Source organism: Lathamus discolor, chromosome 4 (genome assembly GCF_037157495.1).
Source record: "Lathamus discolor isolate bLatDis1 chromosome 4, bLatDis1.hap1, whole genome shotgun sequence".
NCBI lineage: Eukaryota > Metazoa > Chordata > Aves > Psittaciformes > Psittacidae > Lathamus > Lathamus discolor.
Genome location: NC_088887.1, coordinates 2947780 through 2967765, shown reverse-complemented (window position 1 = coordinate 2967765; position 19986 = coordinate 2947780). Strand labels below are relative to the sequence as shown.

The 19986-nt window shown below is 40.6% G+C and overlaps 1 protein-coding gene across 4 annotated transcripts in view; it reads right to left on the bottom strand.

Annotated features, from left to right (window-relative positions):
* The window catches only part of PHLDB2 (pleckstrin homology like domain family B member 2), a 115277-nt gene that overhangs the window by 9436 nt on the left and 85855 nt on the right, over positions 1-19986 (bottom strand). For 2 of the 4 annotated variants that reach the window (XM_065676014.1, XM_065676012.1), the window contains exons 7-13: positions 18518-18646; positions 15292-15447; positions 14434-14544; positions 13489-13578; positions 10294-10437; positions 8494-8634; positions 7833-7932 (exon numbers count right to left, since the gene is read on the bottom strand). In XM_065676014.1, coding sequence (XP_065532086.1) covers positions 7833-7932; positions 8494-8634; positions 10294-10437; positions 13489-13578; positions 14434-14544; positions 15292-15447; positions 18518-18646 — 871 coding nt within the window. The remainder of the gene's footprint in view (positions 1-7832; positions 7933-8493; positions 8635-10293; positions 10438-13488; positions 13579-14433; positions 14545-15291; positions 15448-18517; positions 18647-19986) is intronic. The other 2 variants (XM_065676015.1, XM_065676016.1) reach the window with 2 other exon arrangements.

Sequence of the window (19986 nt, the reverse complement as noted above, 5' to 3'; positions counted from 1 at the left end):
AGCACAAGCATCCTGAGCATCGCCTCAGTCTTATCCGCATTGTGACCAAGGGACTACAATATTACTGTTAATCATAACCGAAATAATAACTGTTTTATCTATGACGGACACAGATACAGGCAGATTAGTATGGTTGACTTTTCAATATATATACACTCGTAAGTACAGTATGGAAATCTAATTTGCATGAATATAATTGTAATTTGAAATTGAAAAGTAGACCTAATCTGGAAAGCAATGCAGCTTAATTCAGCGGTCTAAAAGAACGGACACCGATTAAAGAGAAAAAAAGGTCCTAATATTCAATGATCTTGAGTACTTGTTTGGTTGATTTTACTGAATGTGGTCGAAGGAGGTGATCCTGCCCCTCTGCTCTTGTGAGACCTCACCTGGAGCATTGTGTGCAGTTCTGGTGTCCTCAACATAAAAAGGACATGGAACTTCTGGAACAAGTCCAGAGGAGGCCACGAGGATGATCAGGGGACTGGAGCACCTCCCGTATGAAGACAGGCTGAGGAAGTTGGGGCTGTTGAGCCTGGAGAAGAGAAGGCTGCGTGGAGACCTCATAGCAGCCTTCCAGTACCTGAAGGGGGCCTATAGGGATGCTGGGGAGGGACTCTTCATCAGGGACTGTAGTGACAGGACAAGGGGTAACGGGTTCAAACTTAAACAGGGGAAGTTCAGATTGGATATAAGGAGGAAATTCTTTCCTGTGAGGGTGGTGAGGCACTGGAATGGGTTGCCCAGGGAGGTTGTGAGTGTTCCATCCCTGGCAGTGTTCAAGGCCAGGTTGGATGAAGCCTTGGGTGGGATGGTTTAGTGTGAGGTGTCCCTGCCCATGGCAGGGGGGTTGGAACTTGATGATCTTGAGGTCCTTTTCAGCCCTATATATTCTATGATTCTATGATTTTTGTCTGTTTGGGGAACTTTGTCTTCTGGTAGCTGCAAATTGGGCTTTTAGTTTCAGCTGAAATAATATAGCCTACTTGTCACATCATCATAGTGATGTGACTGTTATATGTGATATAGTGATGTTATTAGCGTAGAGGTACATCACTGGAGCTTTACAACTGCAATTCACCGTACGTGACTGAAGCAGATCCCTATAGCTCAACGTGCGTAAAGAAGAAGAAGGTTTATGCAGCATTTAAGGTCTTTGCGCTATTATTTTCCCACAAAGTCACCCCTTCTGAAAAGCCATCCTCCTTGAACACAGGGAACTTTGGCTACGTCTCCTGTCAAAACTATTTATTCAGATTTATTTCTATCTCATGTCTCCATTGCTCTTCGTAAATAATGCAGCAGTATTTATACTGACTTGCAGAGAGGTTGCTGAGCTTGCCAGATGCAGAGGAAAGTATAATGAACAGCTGAAGCTAGTTTACAGTGCCCTTTTGAGGTCTGTTCGATCTGATTACAGATGCAACTGCGCTGCTCATCTTCTCCTTCGGTGGATGCAAGCAGCGAGACTTTCTCACAGTTCTCATACTCAGTTAGGGTTAAAAGACTCTGCATATTCCTGGTGCAGAATCGGAGCTGGTGGCAGAGTTGGAGATTAGGAAGGACTGTTAAGACAGCGTGAAAACCTCCCATTCATACAGGGGTCCTGCCAGTGACATTTCACATATTTAAGATACAGAAAAAATGCAGACAAATGAACAAAATGCAGCAGAATCCAGATAAAAACTTTTACTAGACACCATTAAGACACTGATGTTAAGAAAACATGCTTAAAGTAGGAATATTTTCCTGCCTTATTCCCACTCGCTATCTGCACATACAAGGTTACTGTTCAGTATATTTTGCCATGCTGGAGTGGGGAGTGAGTGTCCCAGTTCAGGGAGCCAACAACTGCAGCTATACCTCGGAAAGGCTATAATGTTCTCCAAAAGGTACCTGAAAAGCATGACTGAAGCTGAATAATTAAAGCATATTCTGATGGAAACCATGCCCTGCAAGCTTTTCCAAGGCAAATAGTTTCCTCTTTGCTCCTCGCTTTCCTCCCTACCATACAAAGATTTCTCACACACGCTAAAGCTGGTTTCTAAGGAACTAATAGGACTTTACTTGCCATTCGGAAGCACATTAAATTCCAGTAAAAGTTCAATTGCACCAATTAGCCAAAGAGACAAAAGGGACACAAATACAGCTCAGCAGTCGCAGGTAACAGCCTCACACAACACAGGTGTTACTGATTCACACGTGCCGTTCAGGTTTTGCCCCCCATTATTATGGCAAATGCTGCTGTTATTGCCGAAAAGCAATTACCTTTCATACTGGAACCTTTGGAATGACTAATTGCTCCTGTGAAATGGTTATCAATTATTCATTATGGAAAGAGAAAGGGAAAACAATAAATGACTGAAAGAACTTCATTCAAATTCATGTTTTGCTGTTGAGCCCTTTGCAAAACCTTTCCTATTCGAATCAGAATCTCATCTTTTATATTTCACTGAAAAATAAACCCATCTAAAAGGCACAGAGAAACATAACAGTTTTACAAACAGTCTCCTAAAGGAAAGTCAGCCTTACATAAAGGACCCATTTTTAAGTAAAACATCAGTTAAATCGATGTAATCACACAAGCATAACTAACCACTGCCAGAAAAATACAGTCGTTAGGCTGCAAAACAAGATGCGTTCACAAAACCAAAGCATAACTTGATGTTCTCATCTTCCCATCATGCTGTAAGCAACAAGCAGTTCAAACCTCAGGATCAGCTGCGTACCAGCACTGACAAGCCTTGCAACTGACCTGCCTGTTACAGTCCCACCTACACACTGCATAGGCACAATCTGTTGCATAGGGAGTTTTTAACTGCTCAGGTGCCCATTCACAGAACATGCACCTAACAATATTAGGCTCCTCATCCATCACTTCACTAAAAGCCTCCCACAAGCCGAGACCTGTATCAGCCAAATCTAAGCCGGTAGAAGAGCTAAAACGTTTCTTGCATTCTCTGTAGTAAAGCAGTAAACGTTACACTGCTAACAGCCGTACTGTTGAGCAAAATACTGCAAATACCCATAAAGCCATATCATGAATATATATATATGTATATATATATATTCCAAATGAGTTATTGCAAAATCATAGAAAACAGATACACTTCCACAAAATTATGGTGGGCTCAGACCTATATAGGTGACCTATATAGGTCTATATAGACCTATAGTTGAATGCTGTTATTGGAAGTGGCACTGTCAAGTATGTTATAAACCCCCCCAAATCAGTATTTCATTAAAAAAATCACGGTACATTTTCTTTTATTTCCATTCTTTCTCAAGAGATTGACATTAATATGTCAAGATACATCTTTTGTATGGAAACATGTCCAAGTAGGAAGCCCATGTCTGTCTACCTTGTCATCGTCACCCACAGATATGCAAAGACTTCTACATTTTCTGCTCTACTTGGATGGCTACGAGCAAAGAAGTCAAAAATCAGGCCTGCACAAAGCTGTAGCTCTGCAGATATTAGCATTAATCACAAGTGGTGTTGTGACAGGTTATTTGACAGCAGGAAAAAAAGGCTTTTTGACGCATTATCATTATTTAACAGTTATTAAAGTTTTCCTAGATTTTGGGAACTACTTGACAGTGCTGATGCAATCACGGCAGTGACAGATACAGCCAGATGAAGGGATGTTCTCATACCTTTTCTGGCTTTTCCTGAGTTCGAGAGGAGAAAGAGGGGGGAAAAAAAGGGAAAAAATAAACAAAAAAGCAAACTGCTTTAAAAAAACCTTATAATTTGTTTGCACGTATGTACCTTGCCCTCAGTCTACTGTTTTTCTATAGAGCTTAGAAAGAATACAAAGAACATTCTTGCTGGTACCTGACTTCTCTGTCCCTGCAATTGTGTTCCCAATTTTGTGCCTGGCCTTATATCTTACCTCCCAGCTAAACATTCCCGCTTCCCTTCTGGATTCCATCCTCAACCAATGGGGCTGAACTGGATAACGCTCCCTCCTTGCTCTCGCCTGTCCTTGCACAAGCTTCTGGCATCCAGCACCCGTATGATCTTTCTAGGTCCAGGTTTAAATCTGTGCAGAGTGAGGGCTCTCGATTGTACCAAACAGCCCATGGTTTGCTTACAAAGGCATGTACACAGGAGGTGATTTGATAAACACAGTCCTTCAGAAATACCTTGTGAATGACTGCTAAGAAATAGCTTTTCCCACTAATGACTTATAGCAAAGATGTGTCCTGTTCAACATTCCCTAAGTTGCTCTTAACTCAGGCTATGATTACTGACAGTGACCGTTTCTTTCAAGAGCAAGTCTTGAACTCACATAAGTGACTAAACACAGTTTTGGTAATCCTGGAATAAAGACCATTTAGTACTTACACAGCTATGAAAAGATTTCCTACTGAAACCAGCCTGAAGTTGATTCACAGACACTACTTATTCCTGCACAAAGAAAATGAGATCGAAATCCATGTTCAGACTCAAGTGGCTGTTACTAAGTCCCTGACTTGGAATTTTTCACCCCAGACTTTTCTGTTTACCTTCTTGGACTGAAAGAGTTAAAACAGGAGAGAGCATCTTAGAGAAATCTCATTTTAGACCATCACTAGTTCAGTGATAATCCTCAGGCAGCATCTTTCAACTGGCTGAGCTGCCACTTCCTCCAGGCACCGGTGAATATACTTGTTTTCACATCTATATGCACACACCTGAACATCTGGCCTAAAAGCTTGCTCAATGCTTTTAAACCCTATAGGAACACAGTAAGCTACTAATACTGCTTCAGGAGCACATCATCCTCTTCGCACAGCAGTCTGTGGGATGCTGCGTGGTAGCCCGTGCTCCAGACTGGGTTGCTGAAATGGTTTATCTCGTGATACCTTGGCTCTCCTCTGTGCCTGAGCACACCCAGCTCCAGTGTGCCTAGTGCAGCTGTATGCTCAAGGTGTCAGTAACCTAAACCCGCGTGTCATTTGTAATACATCACCTTGAACACAGAAAACTGATGGAGTGAAAGACCTGTCAAATGGGAAAAGAAACACAAGGAGAGCAAGCAGCGGCTTAGTACACATGACAAGTTGAGAACACTTTTTATCTCTTCATCAGCCATTTCAGGTGAATAACTGATTTTGGAGGGGGAAGAGAAATAAGCATTATTTATCAGCATAAGCAGTATCCATACATTTGCAGAATTCCACTGATCTGGTAGAAAATCTTACTCCTCTGAAATACTCAGTCCAAAAAGGCAAACCTGATCCACCCCAAAGATGTAAGAATTACAGTGTATTTATTATATCATAACCATTTATCACAGAGTGATAGAATAAAGGAGCATCACCAAGAACGTCCACTGACGTGATGTTTGGCTTTGTTTTCAATGATGCATTTAAGGATGTCTGCTGAAATTAATCTTAACCACAGACTCAAGTCGAGCGGATTTTAGTGGAAGCCACATAAAATTCCAGGGTTTTAATTTACAATAGTCAATTCAATGTGTAGTATGATTAAATACACCAGGTTCAAAACACTTCCCAGATCTCAGTGTCCCACAGAAATGCACTTTCTTTACTCAGGACTTGGAAGCTTGTTTTTCCCCCATGTAATAGGCATAGGTATGAGGTGCTAGGGGAAACCAGAAATAACACCTCATTGAACTCGGTCCCTTCCGTGCTTGTATCACAACATTCATTAAGGCTGTGCCTATAAGAATGAAAGGGGCCTGAAGCAGTTTCTGTGGCCCTTCCATATAGCTGGACTGTATAGCCATCCAACTTGGACACCTCTGTCTTTGCCAAGTTCTGCTCTGCACTGCAGAAAGAGCTCTGCTAAAACTTCTGTGGTGTGTTACCAACACAAAGGAGCTTTCCCCAGCCTAGAAACATGGTACTTCAGAGCAAGAGAAAGCAGTCACACTCTTCTAGCTTTTCCAACTGCAGTACATTCAGACAGGTCCATATTGAACACAAAGGGAGTAAATCCTTTGCTAACTACGAGGAGAGGTAGTCAAGCCACAAACAATCCTTGCATTCCTGTATCCTTTGTATTTTGACTCTGTCTCTTACTTTGCAAGTCCTGTGACAGTTCAAGTAAAGCCAGCAGCATTATTTCTCTTTGGCAAAGCTGATGATTCAGAAAAGGGCACCTAGAACTGTCCTCTCACACAGAGAGCCCTTAAGGCTCTCTTCTTAATTCAGTTGAAATTCAACTGTTGAATCTCTCGAAAAATAATGGTCACCAGTATGGTAGGCAGTATAGCAGACGTGATTCCTCATGGCGTATGAATAGTACCATGCCAAATGCCTTAATGAATAAATCTCTTTCATTCTCCCCTACTGCTCTTCTTTGTCAGACCATAATTCCGTTTTGGTTAGTGATACTTCTTTCACTCTTTAGACAAGAAATCTGACTCTACTCTGCCAACTGACTTCATTGCATGGTGATACAAGATTAAGCATTAAAACCGGTTGATTTAGTCTGAAAACTCTTGCCTTTGCCGTTGTGTTAGGTTTGGTAACATTTTGTAATTAGAAGTCACACACTAACACTCTCCTGCAACCCCTTTACAGAAGTATTTCCAATTTTAAGCACTTGATCTCTTGTCATCAAAGCTTAACCAAAACATCCTCACCGGTTTTCAAACTGAAACAAAGTGCTTTCTACACAACAGCATAATGATGAGTCTGAACGGAGCTATTCCACCCTTGCGCACACAATACATCAAAGCAGCTTTTCAGGCTGACTATGAAGCTCCTTTTGTATCGCGTCTGAAATACTTCAAGATAAGTGAGCTACGACACGGTAGGCTCGTGGAAGGCCTGCTGCGTAACTAAAGCTCAAAACCAACAATCACAACTGGAACAGCTCTATAAAGTGAATGCAGTAAGTCATGATCCGTTCTCAACAAGCTTGTTCTATCCTTGCATTGAGTCATCTTGTTGCATAAGGCTGACCTCAGCCTTTCTCTTTGACCTTTAACAGCTGCTAGCTCTGGCAAGTCCCATAACAACAGGATGGATGCTATCTCAGCTCAGGCTTAGTCAGTGCAATTCTACATAAGGACCTCTTGGTCTTGCACTTACGTTGGTAACAATGACGCAGCTGCCAGAAAGCAAACAAACTGACAGATGACACTGAGGAGCAACTCCATTTGAAGATGGGACACTTATGACTAATACATCTCATTAAAGCAGTAATTAGGTGTATCGACTCAAGTTGACAAATGACACAGAATCCCCTAGCCTCCAAGATCATGTTTCAAAGATGTAGCTTTCTTTTGGATTCATCATCACTATGTCCCTATTACAAAAGTCAAAAGTAAAGCCATTTATCCATGACAGAACACCTCTCTCCTTTCCTATTTTGTAGCCCAAATATTTAAGACCACTTATAAAACTGCAGTTGAGAGATTCTCAGAGATATTTCTGGGGAATTTGTCCTGGCAAAAAAACACACCTATGGAAAACAATTTGTAAGATCACAACGTGAAAAGTGTAAAAAAACCAAACCAACCCCCCCAAAAGCCAAAACCAACCCCAAAAGAAAGCCACATGTAATATATTGCCTCAAAAATCACTCACAGGAATTACCTACTTAACCAATGAGTATGTTTTGAATATACTTTTCTTGTTTACTAGATATTTGGTGACCGTGTACTTCAAAACTAGATGTGCACCTACCCATGTAATCTTAACATCTTATTTTGGCAGTATCTGAAAATCATATTTAGAACTTGCTTTTTTCCAGTAAGAAGTAAACTTCTAATTCACAGCCCTGTCGATTATAGCAACACCAGTTTCAGGCTTATCTCCTGAAGAACTGAACACTGACTTTAAACAGAATGAATCAAATACAAAGGCCTTACCTTTGTGCATCCTTCTCGACTCTGACTCTTTGGTCATGGTTGCCAGGCAGTGAGGGAGGACACTCCCGCAGCTGTTGCTCTGTCCTAATGGCAAATGCCCCTGCAGGAAATTGTGCAAATATGTGCTTAAAACTACATTTCAAGGCCTTGTTTTTATTCTTTAAACTTGCTTCGTCATGGGTATCAACGTCGTGTCACATTCATCAGCCATGGATATTTTAGTTGCACACAGTCTCTACTAGCCAAAGTTTCACCTTCCTGCTCTTTGTTAATTTAGCATGCCACAAGTAAAGTGCTTTCCCTTTAAACATAACCTTATCTTTACTATTTAGAGGCCTTAGGTAAGAAGGAATACAACCTGTTGTGCCTCTAGAATCAACTGAAAGTAGCCTGAAAATACAATCTTTGGGACAGTGACCATGCATTTATGATGAAAGTACTACAGCACGGCATTTCCAGAGGTCAGAATCAAGGCTGGAAGTATGGAAGGCTTTATGCATATTTCCATGCATTAATAAACCTGAAATTCTTTCAAAGGCAATTTCAGATGTGAATCTGGTGGATTACATAAGGCTGGGAACCGCTATAAGCATTACCTCTGACATAATAAAGGGGTTTTATATAGACACTGGAAGGCTATTAAGATCATGCAGCTACGTACTTTAGATGCAATGTTTCGTCCAAGCGTAGAGCTACTGAAGTGCGGTGATACGGCTGGAGTGGTTTTCTTGCGAGGTAAAGTATCACTCATGTACATGCCTTCCCTGTGCTGCTTCTTGCGCTCTTCCAGGTTTCTGAAATGCTTCAAATGCAATTTGTTACAGGTTTGACAAAAGGAATTGACCTACTTGCTCAGTGATGCACTGTATAGAATATACTGGTTGGTGACAGTCTGGGGAGCTTCACTGGAGAGAATAAACTCTAAAATACAGAGTGTCTCCTGTTTCACGATGCTTTGCAAGATTTCTACTAACATCACGTTAAAACCGTGCTGATTGAGAAAATACATGAAATCCACGTGCACATTTTGTGAATTTACAAAAAACCTAAAAAAGAACCCCCAAAACCCTCAAGTCTAGTGTGTAAGTGTTATCCAAATACAAAGAAAAACATTTATTCACCTCTAATAGTTTGGTGGCTTAAAAACAGTATAGCTTTTGAGAGGCATTGTTCAAATGTATATGAAAACTTAATTTAGGCTTTTCAAGTACAGTCATCACTTGTACTTTATTGCTGCAAGTCTTCTGACAGTTACAGTGGCTCCTAAAGATTAATACTTGCCTCTGGGTTGTTTAGATAAGGAGAAGTTTAGTTCAGTGATATTCTATAATGCATTGTGTTGATTTTTAAGTGCAACACTCTGCAAGCACGATCAACTTATAATCTATCATATCACTAAAAATTTCACACATAGATAAACCTCACGGCCACCATAACAAACACACACAACAATCCCAAGTTATCAGCTTTGAATCTGTTACCTGTTGTTGCCTGCGGTGTTTCTTAGCTGGCAGAGGTGGAGGTGTGTCAGATAAAGGAATAGGATCTACATGAGTAGCCATGACCTCAGGCCAATGGACTGATGGAAGTTGAGCAATAGAGCGAGGAGAAAGAGAGTGAGGAAACACAAATCCAGAACAGAGAGGTGATCTTAGCTTTATAGAAAAAAGAGAAATTACACACAGAGTTTTCTTTTTGGAATTGCTCAAAAGATACGGCACATACAAGCTGCAGTTTTAGCACTGTGTTGGAGTGTTTAGCAGGAAAGGAGCTGTGTTGAATTACAACTCTCAAGGCATATTGAGCTACCAGAAGCAGCGCAGAAATGCCAAATTCTCAACCAGTTGCTGCCTTATTGCAACACAAAGGTAGGTGGGTTTACATTCATAAGGTTATTCCACTCCTTTAAAAGGGGATTCATTTAAAGTTTGCTACAGCCATTACATAGGCAAAAACATCACAAAGGATGGGGAAGAGAGAGAATAAGCTAGAAGACACAGACTGGACAGACTCTGTGGAATAGCTAAGTCGGAAGCTACCCATTTCCCACAGATATTCAAGATACACTTCTACCACCTCACAGGAAAAAAAAGCAAAAGGGAAAAAAAAGCTACAGAACATATAAAATGAACACCTATGGACTCCAGAGACCATTTACTAAAGGTGCATTCATTATATTATAGTGTTTGACAGGCAAAGATTGTCCCTTATTGCTGCTTGGGTCATAATCATTCAGGATTTCAGCCTTCAGAGTCCCATCTACATCACCAAAGACACTTCCCAACTGGAGCAGCCCTTCACCTTTACTCTTACACTGTTACCTGACCGGGTAACTGGCAGAAGGCACTTTGCCTTAGGGTCAATTTGTTACACGTCAAATTACCAAAAAAGAATATAAAGAAAAGAAAAAGGCAGCCATGAAAGAACAATGCAAACAAAGGGAAATGTCTCTCAAACAAACCTCTTTATTTTGTGGCTGGCTCGTCAGCACAGCCGTGGAAGGCTCAGTGGCAACTGCTTCAGCATCTGTGGGGGGCTGAGTGGAAGGGGGTATATTCGTGGAATTGCCATACAGCTCACTAATTTCACTTACACTGATATAACCCTAAAAGGAGGAATTGAGAAGTTAAAAGGAGCAAAAGCCAAAAGACGTGCAAGAGTATTAATGTATCCAGTACGATGAAAGTTAGTTTAGAGTGATACAGCCAAATATTTGTTAACATTGAAATACTTCATCATAAGAATATTATCATCAAGCTCTTCAAATGTTGAATACTTGGATTCGGAAAATTGTTCTCCATTTAATTCCAAAAACATGTGGAGTAAGTAATCAAAAAGCAAATGTACATGAAGTGACCAAAATGTAAATACCCTTTAGAAATGATATGCGTAGCTCTTTCTTGGGAAAGCAGATTGGGGGGAAAAGAACTAATTTTATTCACTCATTTCTTCACTTTTTATTGTCCATGTTTAAGTAAAATACCTTATTTCTCGCCTAGCTATTAAGCTAGTTTGAGTAAACCAAATAACTAACAGAACCGGGAAGAACTTGCATAAGGACCAGCCATTGCTACTCTATAAATTATGCTGACACAGCACCTTCCATGCTTATTGTCTGGAAGCCACTTGGAACTTTGAGGTCTTACCAGGAGACAGGTAAGATGCTGTTAGTTAGCCCCACAGCCATTGCAAAGGGACTGAGGAACAGCACGTACATCAGTGTGCTTCTGCCTGCAGAGAGTATTAATGCATGCAGATTGGAGAGATAATGACAGAATACAATTATTGCATTGCTTTGATGTTAACTGAACAAATGTTATCTAAAAATTAAAACATAGATTCTAATCCGTGGGGTATAGAATGCCAGACTAAAATGTCAAATATCCTAACTTTTTATCCATAGAAAACAAGGCTATGCAAAAGGGAGAATAAATCACTGTTGAAGCAATGTCATTAAAATTAGAGAGAAATAAGCTTATTTTTTAAATCAAGATGGTTAAGTTGCTTTTAAATTCGGGAGGTTTCAAAGGGGCTGTGTTTCTATTATTATACCAGCACAATGACTTCCAGTAAGTATACTGCAGTAATTCAATAAGAGAAGCCACGGACTGCTATAGTATTTCTTCTTTTTAAAAATGGATATAACTTAATAATGATCATAGAAGGAGAGGTGGAAAAAAGTACCAACCCTACTCTCTATTAGCACAATTTTCAGTGTACTTTATCAGTTATTTCAAGCTTTATCAGTTATTTCAAGCAAATACACGATTCTGAAAAATTAGGTATCAAACTGTGAGCACAGCACTCTAAAAATAGGAGACATCTTAACTGATATTATTTGATGAACTATTAAATGAGAAGGGTAAGGACACTAAAGTTTACCTCTCAAAACATATGGCCATATTATGGTAAAATGAAGTCCAATATGAATAAACATAAAGCTTGCTTAAGCACCTACTATACGTATCAGTAACCAAAACTTAGCAAGCCTATGAATGCAATACTGTATTCATTTTTAGGGAGGATAAAAGCACTCTCACCATTTGATGAATAACATTCAGTTCAGACTCACAACCCCAATGGGCACTCACCATGGAGTTAAAATGAAAAGGCAAACGATAAATGACAGTGTTGTGCATTATCTCATGCCCCTGCTACATTAGATGAATAAATGGTTTCAAGTCAGATTAGGCATCCAAGTAATTTTGTCAATGCTGAACTTAGAAACAGCACTGATTTTCCTCACTTCACTGGGATAACTATCCTGCCTCTTTATGCGAGGCCATTACTCTCTATTACTGTGTATGCAGGCAGTAAGCTTCATGATGAGTGGAACAGAGTTAGAAATGTGTGCTTTGGTGAAGAGGGGCTTGGGATATGTGAGTAACCACATGGTGAAATTAACTTCTGCATGCAGGCAGTCTGTTTAAGCTGTATACTGCTTGGCGCCTGACTTTTAAAGGTGCCAGAACAGTTGGATTAAAATTAAACCGGACTGAAACAGATATAACATTTGGCTATTCCTTCTCTCGTTTGCCTCGCACTAAGTCCTAACTGACCTCACTGCAGTGAACAGAGTGACACCATTGAATAATCCATTTCATTAAAAAGAGAGCCAGGCTCACTTAATGTCGGTGCATTTTGAAATACCTGTGATTAAACAAACCGGTATGTGGATACGAAGATAAAAATCAGAGACAGAACCCACTCTCTAGAGAGAAAATAAACAGATCCATCTCAAAATGAGAAAAAGCCCCACCAAAACCCAAACAAAACCACCCAAATGCTTAGACTTTCCAGATGCACTGGTCCAAGATGAAACACAACCGAGGATACTGAAAGTCTGAGCATCTGCAATGCGGGTTGCAGTGAGGAAGGGTGCTCAGCCCCTCTGCCGTGCGGAACTGCACACCAGGAACCTGGAGGCCAAACAAGCAAGATCACACTTCCCAGGTGCTGAAAGGATATGTGGTTGCTTTAGACTTGAAGAGCCCAACTTGCCACAGTGACACCTACAACATTAGATGTGGCAGGGCTTTCCTACAAGCAGATCTGGCAAGTCCAGTCAAACCTCTTAAGTAGAAATTAAAGCAGCAGCCATAGAAACCTGTCAGCGTACTTTAAATGCTACATTTCCCACTATTCAAAACAGGTGAATAAATAGCTAAATAGGTATCTTATAACCACAATAGCTTGAAGTCTTTAATTCAATGCTTTTTACAAAGATCAAAACATACACTTGTCATGCTTTACTGCAGAGCCTTAGAATAAAGGGAGGGGAAGCAATGATAAAATCTACAGTGCAAAAATAAGACTGAACTGTATCCATACTCGAACAGAGTTATTCTTGGACCTCATTCTTCTTCACTTCAATGAGATTTAATTGTCTATTTTGAGAAAATTAGACACACACACAAAAGCGATCATTTTTCCAGAGCAAGAGATTAAGGCGATGCCAATCACATCTGGGAAAACTTCAAGAGAAGCTATTTTTGCTCCTCCATGCATTTGGACTTCTATGAATAGCTTTACAAAGTAATTTCATCACTGTATGAAAAACTGCATGAATAGGACTCCACTAAATACTCAAGTGCTTTTGTATGGAGCGTTGTTAAAAGTTGCTTATGGTAAAGTCAAAAGCAGTGAATCTCTTTACCTCTTTTAGACTATTGGGACTGACAGGAAATCCCTTTCCTCCGGAAAGTGTGGAATATTTCTTTTCCAGATTACAGAGATTCTCTTTTTCCTGTTAAGAAAAAGAGGCATTTTGTGCTAAAAACAAACAGCCATGTACTCAAAAGAAACATTAGCCACTTTTTTAACCATGTAAAGAAACACGCTGAAATAGAAGGGTAGACGTGGCACCACAGAGCTTCAACTTCCTCCATTTACTGCGTAACTGAACAAAAAGTAGAGGTACAGAAGGTCTGTTTTCAAGAGCTAGTAAAGGAATTCATTTAATAACCACAGCCAAACCAAATAGGTACATTGTGCTTAATGAACCAAACATGATTTCTCTTGTGATTTAAAGCAAAATGTAAAATGGACACGAAAGGTTAGAGCCAGCTTCTTACTGACCAGATGTTACCTGATGTTAAGTATCTCATCTTGTGCCCTAATATGGACTATTACAAGCCAAAACTCTGAACACACTGTGCATGCTTTGAGCAGCCATACACGGAGCACAGGCTTCCAGCTTCAGCAGCTGGGTGGGTGCCTCTGTTGGAGTCCATTGGAAGAAGGGCACCTCTAAAACCCTCTTGATTATCAAATGCCACTAACTTTTATCATTGTAAATCTGCAGATAAATCACAAAAGATTTCTTTTTTTAAAGGTTAATGGATACAAGCATCTATTACATTATTAGTTACTTGCTAGCTTCTGCATAAAGAAGGTTGGACAGAGCCTTGGGTGGCATGGTTTAGTGGGAGGTGTCCCTGCCCATGGCAGGGGGTTGGAACTGGATGATCTTAAGGTCCTTTCCAACCCTGACTATTCTATGATTCTATAACTGATGCTTTTATTGTGTTTCACATTCTTTTATTCCAAGGAAAGCTCTTTTATTACATGCCAAAATATTTGACAGGCAACAAATACTTACTCTTTGCAGCATCATTATTAAGTTGTTTTTCTCTTTTACAAAATGATCTTGTTCTCTTTGCGCTTGTTGGACAATATGATTTGCTTGTTTCTTGAGAGCAGATATCTTTTCCTAATGCAAAAAGAAAACCAGCACAATTTAGGTTTCATTTTCAAAGCACAAGACAACCTGCAGCAAGGATTCTATTCATGAGTTCACTCATTCATATGAGTGAAGGAGCAGGAAAACAAAGTTTTACAAGGCAGCTCACTGCTCCAAAGGAGATAATTAAATAAGAATTACACAGTAAAGAGACAATTTATTCAAGAGACAGAACAAAGGCACAGCTGCATGTATCTTTTGATAATATGGTGAATAGCGTCCATATACTGAATAGAACTGGCTTAAAGATGCAACAAACCTCCGAAAAACTGGTATTTAATTGGTTGAGATGGGAGCTTTGCAACTGATGTTGAAAATCAAGGTGTTTTCTTAATTTGCTGCTCTATTGTTAACAAAATCATTTAATATCAACACCAACCACGAGCAGAAAACAACTGTAGTTTTGTCCAGACTGTATAGATCTCTTCTCTTAAAGGAGAAAAACCAATGCTTTGGTACCTTCCATAGCAAACTAAAGGGTTTAGTTTTTATATGCAAATATAAACGCAGAGCATGGATTTCATTTGTTTCCTTTTGGAGAAGAGCAAGATTTGATCTGTGAGGCATTACCAGTCCATCACCTTTGTTCTGCTTCAAAAGCTTTTTCAAAGAGGAAACTTTTTCACCCTTTCTTACAGATGGGTAGGTTAAAGACCTGTATCATCTGTTTTATGCTACACAACAAACAACATATGAGCTGAGTGTCAGTGCTTTTACCTTTCTACTGACAATGCTGCGCTGATACTCAGCCACTTCATGCAGGAGCTGTTGTGTCAGATTTTCTTTCTCTTCATCTAACCTGCTCTCATGTTCAAGCTGCTGAAATTCCAGATCTTCAAAGTGTTTGCTTTCTATGTCCAAAATATCAGCATCCTGACACAAAAAGATAAAATAAAACCATGCTTTCACTGAAACCGGAGTAGAGGTGCTTACAAACACAAAAACTCAGTCTGAAACGGTATTTACATACCTCATGCAACACGTTCAAACAGGAGCTGAATGCTAACGATCTATTGTCACAATAAGAGAGCAAATAGGGCTAGTCGAGCTCACAAAGTGCTATATATTCTGTGTGAGATGTGCTATGGAACAAGAATTGAGCTCCATTCTATACAACGCTGTCCACCAGGGAAACAATAAGTAAATTAAATCATAGAATCACAGAATGGTTTGGGTTGAAGGGACTTTAAAGCTCATCCAGTTCCAACCCCTGCCATGGGCAGGGACACCTTCCACTAGAGCAGGTTGCTCCAAGTCCCATCCAACCTGGCCTTGAACACTGCCAGGGATGGGGCAGCCGCAGCTTCTCAGGGCAACCTGTTCCAGTGTCTCATCACCCTCACAGTAGAGAACTTCTTCCTGAAGTCTAATCTAAATTCACCCAAAACCAAGTCCATTTTCAAATTAAAAACCCTCCAAAGGGTAAGCGGTGGTAGCTTAGCTCTACCAGTGACTGCAAACAGTGACCTGTTCGCAATAAAGCCGGGTCACCAACCAGGCAGGCCAGGGGACTGATATCTTGGGTGGCTTGCAGGAACAGGGCACAGTGGCAGAAGCATGAGATCTGGCTCCAAAGCATCCCTATAGGGTCCTTGCTGTAACCTTCACAAGGACCCTACTCAGCAGCATAGGATTTGTAGGAGAATTGTTCTTGCTGTAGGCAATGGCTTCCTGAAGCAAGTAGCAAGTGTACTCCCTCCTTTTTATTAAAACAATTGACCTCAAAATATAGTAAATTATAATCTATATACTAACAACAGACGCAATGTTTCCATATTGTATTTCCAAACCATAAATTTCTCCTGCATCTCTAATACTTCAGTAAGGACACTGGAGAAAATTCAATGGGAGAGAACCTGGCCATTACTTCAAGATGTGGGGGTTGCTCCATGGGCCCACATCAACTTCTTCTGAAGAGGAACATATTCCCTAGCAATGGACACTGTCTTTTCAGATCTCTGCAGGAATCCAGGCATCTATTCTCAATCTCCATGTATATATATCTTTATAAACCTAGGCACACGAGAACAAACAAGCTTTGGTGCCTTCATCCTAAGAGTTCAAGCATGAAGCATGCTAATAAGCCATCCCATTGCCCGCTGTGCACCAGCATCCCCAACCAAGACTTCAGACCCGGCACGCAGCCATTGCTATGGTGAAATTGGCTGCCTGCGACCCTGGGCACAAATGACAAAGTTTCTGAGGTCCCAGAGATGAAGCAATAAGGGAATTCATCACCTTCAGATCCTTCCATATTGGCACTAAAGTAGCACAGCATAACCTGCTGCAGGGTCAAGTATTTAACCCTGTACCAGGCTTATTTTGGGGGAAGAAGGTATTTTCTGTATTTTGGATATGATACTTACGGTAATTTCATAACAGCTCTCACAGTTGATGCCCATTTGAGAGCTACTGTGCACTAGTTCAGTGATAACTTCTTCGATCACAGCAGCCACAGCTAATATTCACTACAATTGGCCTGGAATAATACACAATAGGACTAACTGGACCTGTAACTGCACCCCACGTCTTAAGTTTTGTTTCACCTTCAAATCCCCTATAGTTATTAAGCCAATTTCAAGGGAACAAAATAATTAACATCATTTAATCAAGCAGACTACTAGAAGCCCCTCTCATGCTCTGCACATGAGAAGGGGCACAAGAAGCCGGGAGGCATGAGAAACACGAGAGACTGAAAAGTCCTTGATCAGGGTAAGTGCTACTTAGCAATGACTAAAACAACGCTGTGTTATCAGCACTGTTCTCAGACTAAAGCCAAAACTCAGCACTGCACCAGCTACTAGAGAGGAGAAAAAGAACAGAGCTGAAATCAGGACAGCAGTCAATAGTGAAAGAGGATTTACTACCATCCCACAGTAACAGGACCACAGCTTCTCATTAATTAATACCTTCAAGGATGTGACTACACAAGAAAGGCTTCATTTCCTTTCAATATGAATGAGATATTATAGAATACTGCCTTTTTTTCTTTAAAGGTAACTTACAAAACATCTCACGTGTCTCAAACCCATCAAACTTCCCAAATACTACAGAATGTAACACTGTTATTCCCCAACATGGACTTCTAAAAGATCAAGTCTGTCTTTCAGATGGTACTGATGCTTGGAAAATTATTCCCTCTGCCCCCCAGAGGTAAGTGTATGTGCTGTAGAACCCACTTAATGTTAATGAATACTACAATCTTTCTACAGATAGTAACTACCTTCACAGACTATAATGTAGCTTTTCCAGTTACAAGTAATACAAGGTAAAAATCAAGCTGCATTTGTACTTCATGCAAAGGTTATTATACCAAGATGCAGCTGTTGAAAACGTAGGAGAAAATAAACCTATTTTAATAAGTGGTATCATCTTAAAAATGAGTTTCCCAAAGCGCAGGTCAGGCTAAGCTGTAAGTTATACACTCTTTAGGCTGTAAGTTATATACTGAAAAGGAGAAATTATCCACGGCTTCACCAAGACAGCCTTTTACAGCATTGCAAAGGAGAGGTACACAAGATGAAACAGCAGAGCAGGAAAACTTGCTAAAACGGCTCATCCCTCTAACAAAAGTTCAATCCCAGTCTTTGCTCCCACAGGTAAAAGAGGGATGCTCCACCATCCATCTAAACATCACAACAGCTTTCACACCACCCACTCGGCCTAAGGTGCTAACTACAGGCAAGTAGCCCAAAGCTTTGAAAGCATTCAGCACAAAATGATTCCTAACCCACCCATTTGCACACTGCTCATTTGCCACTGTGCGCACACCATCTGTCACAAGCATTCCACACGGAAACATAACCCTCATGACTAGTAACAGGTATAAGTTGCAAATACGTTCAGACACCGGATACTTGAAACAGAATAAGTAATACTTTACTCTAAAAAAAAGAAAAGAAACCAACAAAAAGTTAGTGCAATCTTGAAACTTGCTACTGACCCTCTTCAGCTGCTGCTGTAATTGTTCCCTCATGGACTCAGGGCAATTATCAAGCTGTGTCTTCTGCTCGGAGTAAAGCTCCTGAAGCCTCTCTAGTTTTTCCCTCTCAGCATCAAGTTTTAATTTCTCCTGAAGCATGAACCAGAAAATAAAACACAATTACCTTCAAACCCAAGATGTTGTTAGTGACGATGATGGTGTGCGGCAAAACCTGAATGGAGAGCTGAAGCATGGAGGTCAAAGACAGAAACCTCTTGTTAGCTGAAATGCAACGGTGGGATGCAAAATGATCAAAACAAAACGGTAAGCATTTTAGTGCGGTGCTTAATTCTCTCCCTCATCACTGTATGATGCTGTTAAAGCCCACTGCCCGAACACTTATCTCACCTAATATATACAAAAATAAAACACAATAAAGGAAATGGTAGCCATGTTAGTGAGGTAACTGATGAAGGAGAGAGGAAAGAGTAGATTTAGAAAGCAAAATGGTTGGGAAATGACTAGACTGGCAGTGAGGGGAAAACGGATCATCCCGGGACAATGAATTACATGCCTATGTGCTTCTGTATAGATAAGTACATTTAGCAAGCAGTGAGGAAACAGAATGAGACAGGATTTTCTAAAGCAATAACCCTGGGCCAGGAAATCCTGTTGCAGCAGAAACACCAAGAGATTTAACACATTCGCTTCAGGGTACAGGAATTTTAACCTGTGCTTGGGGATAAAAGGGGACTGCTCGACCTCCCTGCCCTCGCTCATCTTTCCTCTCCTTCCGAGTACACTATTTGGCACACAGCTTCTCGCCTCCAAAAGCCTCAAACGTTTACATCTTTCTTACAAAGCACTGCATGGTTCGCTGTGCAGAACTGCTCCAGAGACTGACTGCAGATCACTTAAAGCCACCTTGTACACTATTCTTTATTTAGGGACCAAAGTGTGGCAACCGATAAATCAGAGCGCAGAGAACTTTTTCAATGCCTTTTACTTGCACCTACACCGGCCAACACAGCAGATGCATTTTCTTCTACTGAGCAATTAAGGACTGGAAAAGCCAATATACTTGATATGCCAGGTATAAATAAACCAGCTCTGAAGCCCAGCTCTCTGCTACCTGCTAGAGTCACACTGGTATAGTTCCCTTTTCTACTTCATGTTCTGTAGTTATGTACCTCCTCTTGGATAATGTCTAACTCTCCTTAACACTCAAAAATTAACAGTATCGGCCCCAAAATTTCAGCTTTTCCTTTTGGATGCTCCAAGATCAGCTGAAATCTGGCACGGCATCCAGTCATTCGTCCTCTCTCCAGTCCCAATTACCATTTAATGTTAACATCAAATGTGCGGCTCAGCAGGTGCTGTATGATCAGACACTCTGCAGCACCCTACGGCACACACCATAGAGAAGAAACAACTTCGAGTATACAGTACTTGCCGTTTCAAACTGTAGAATGGTCTTTCCTAAAACCTTC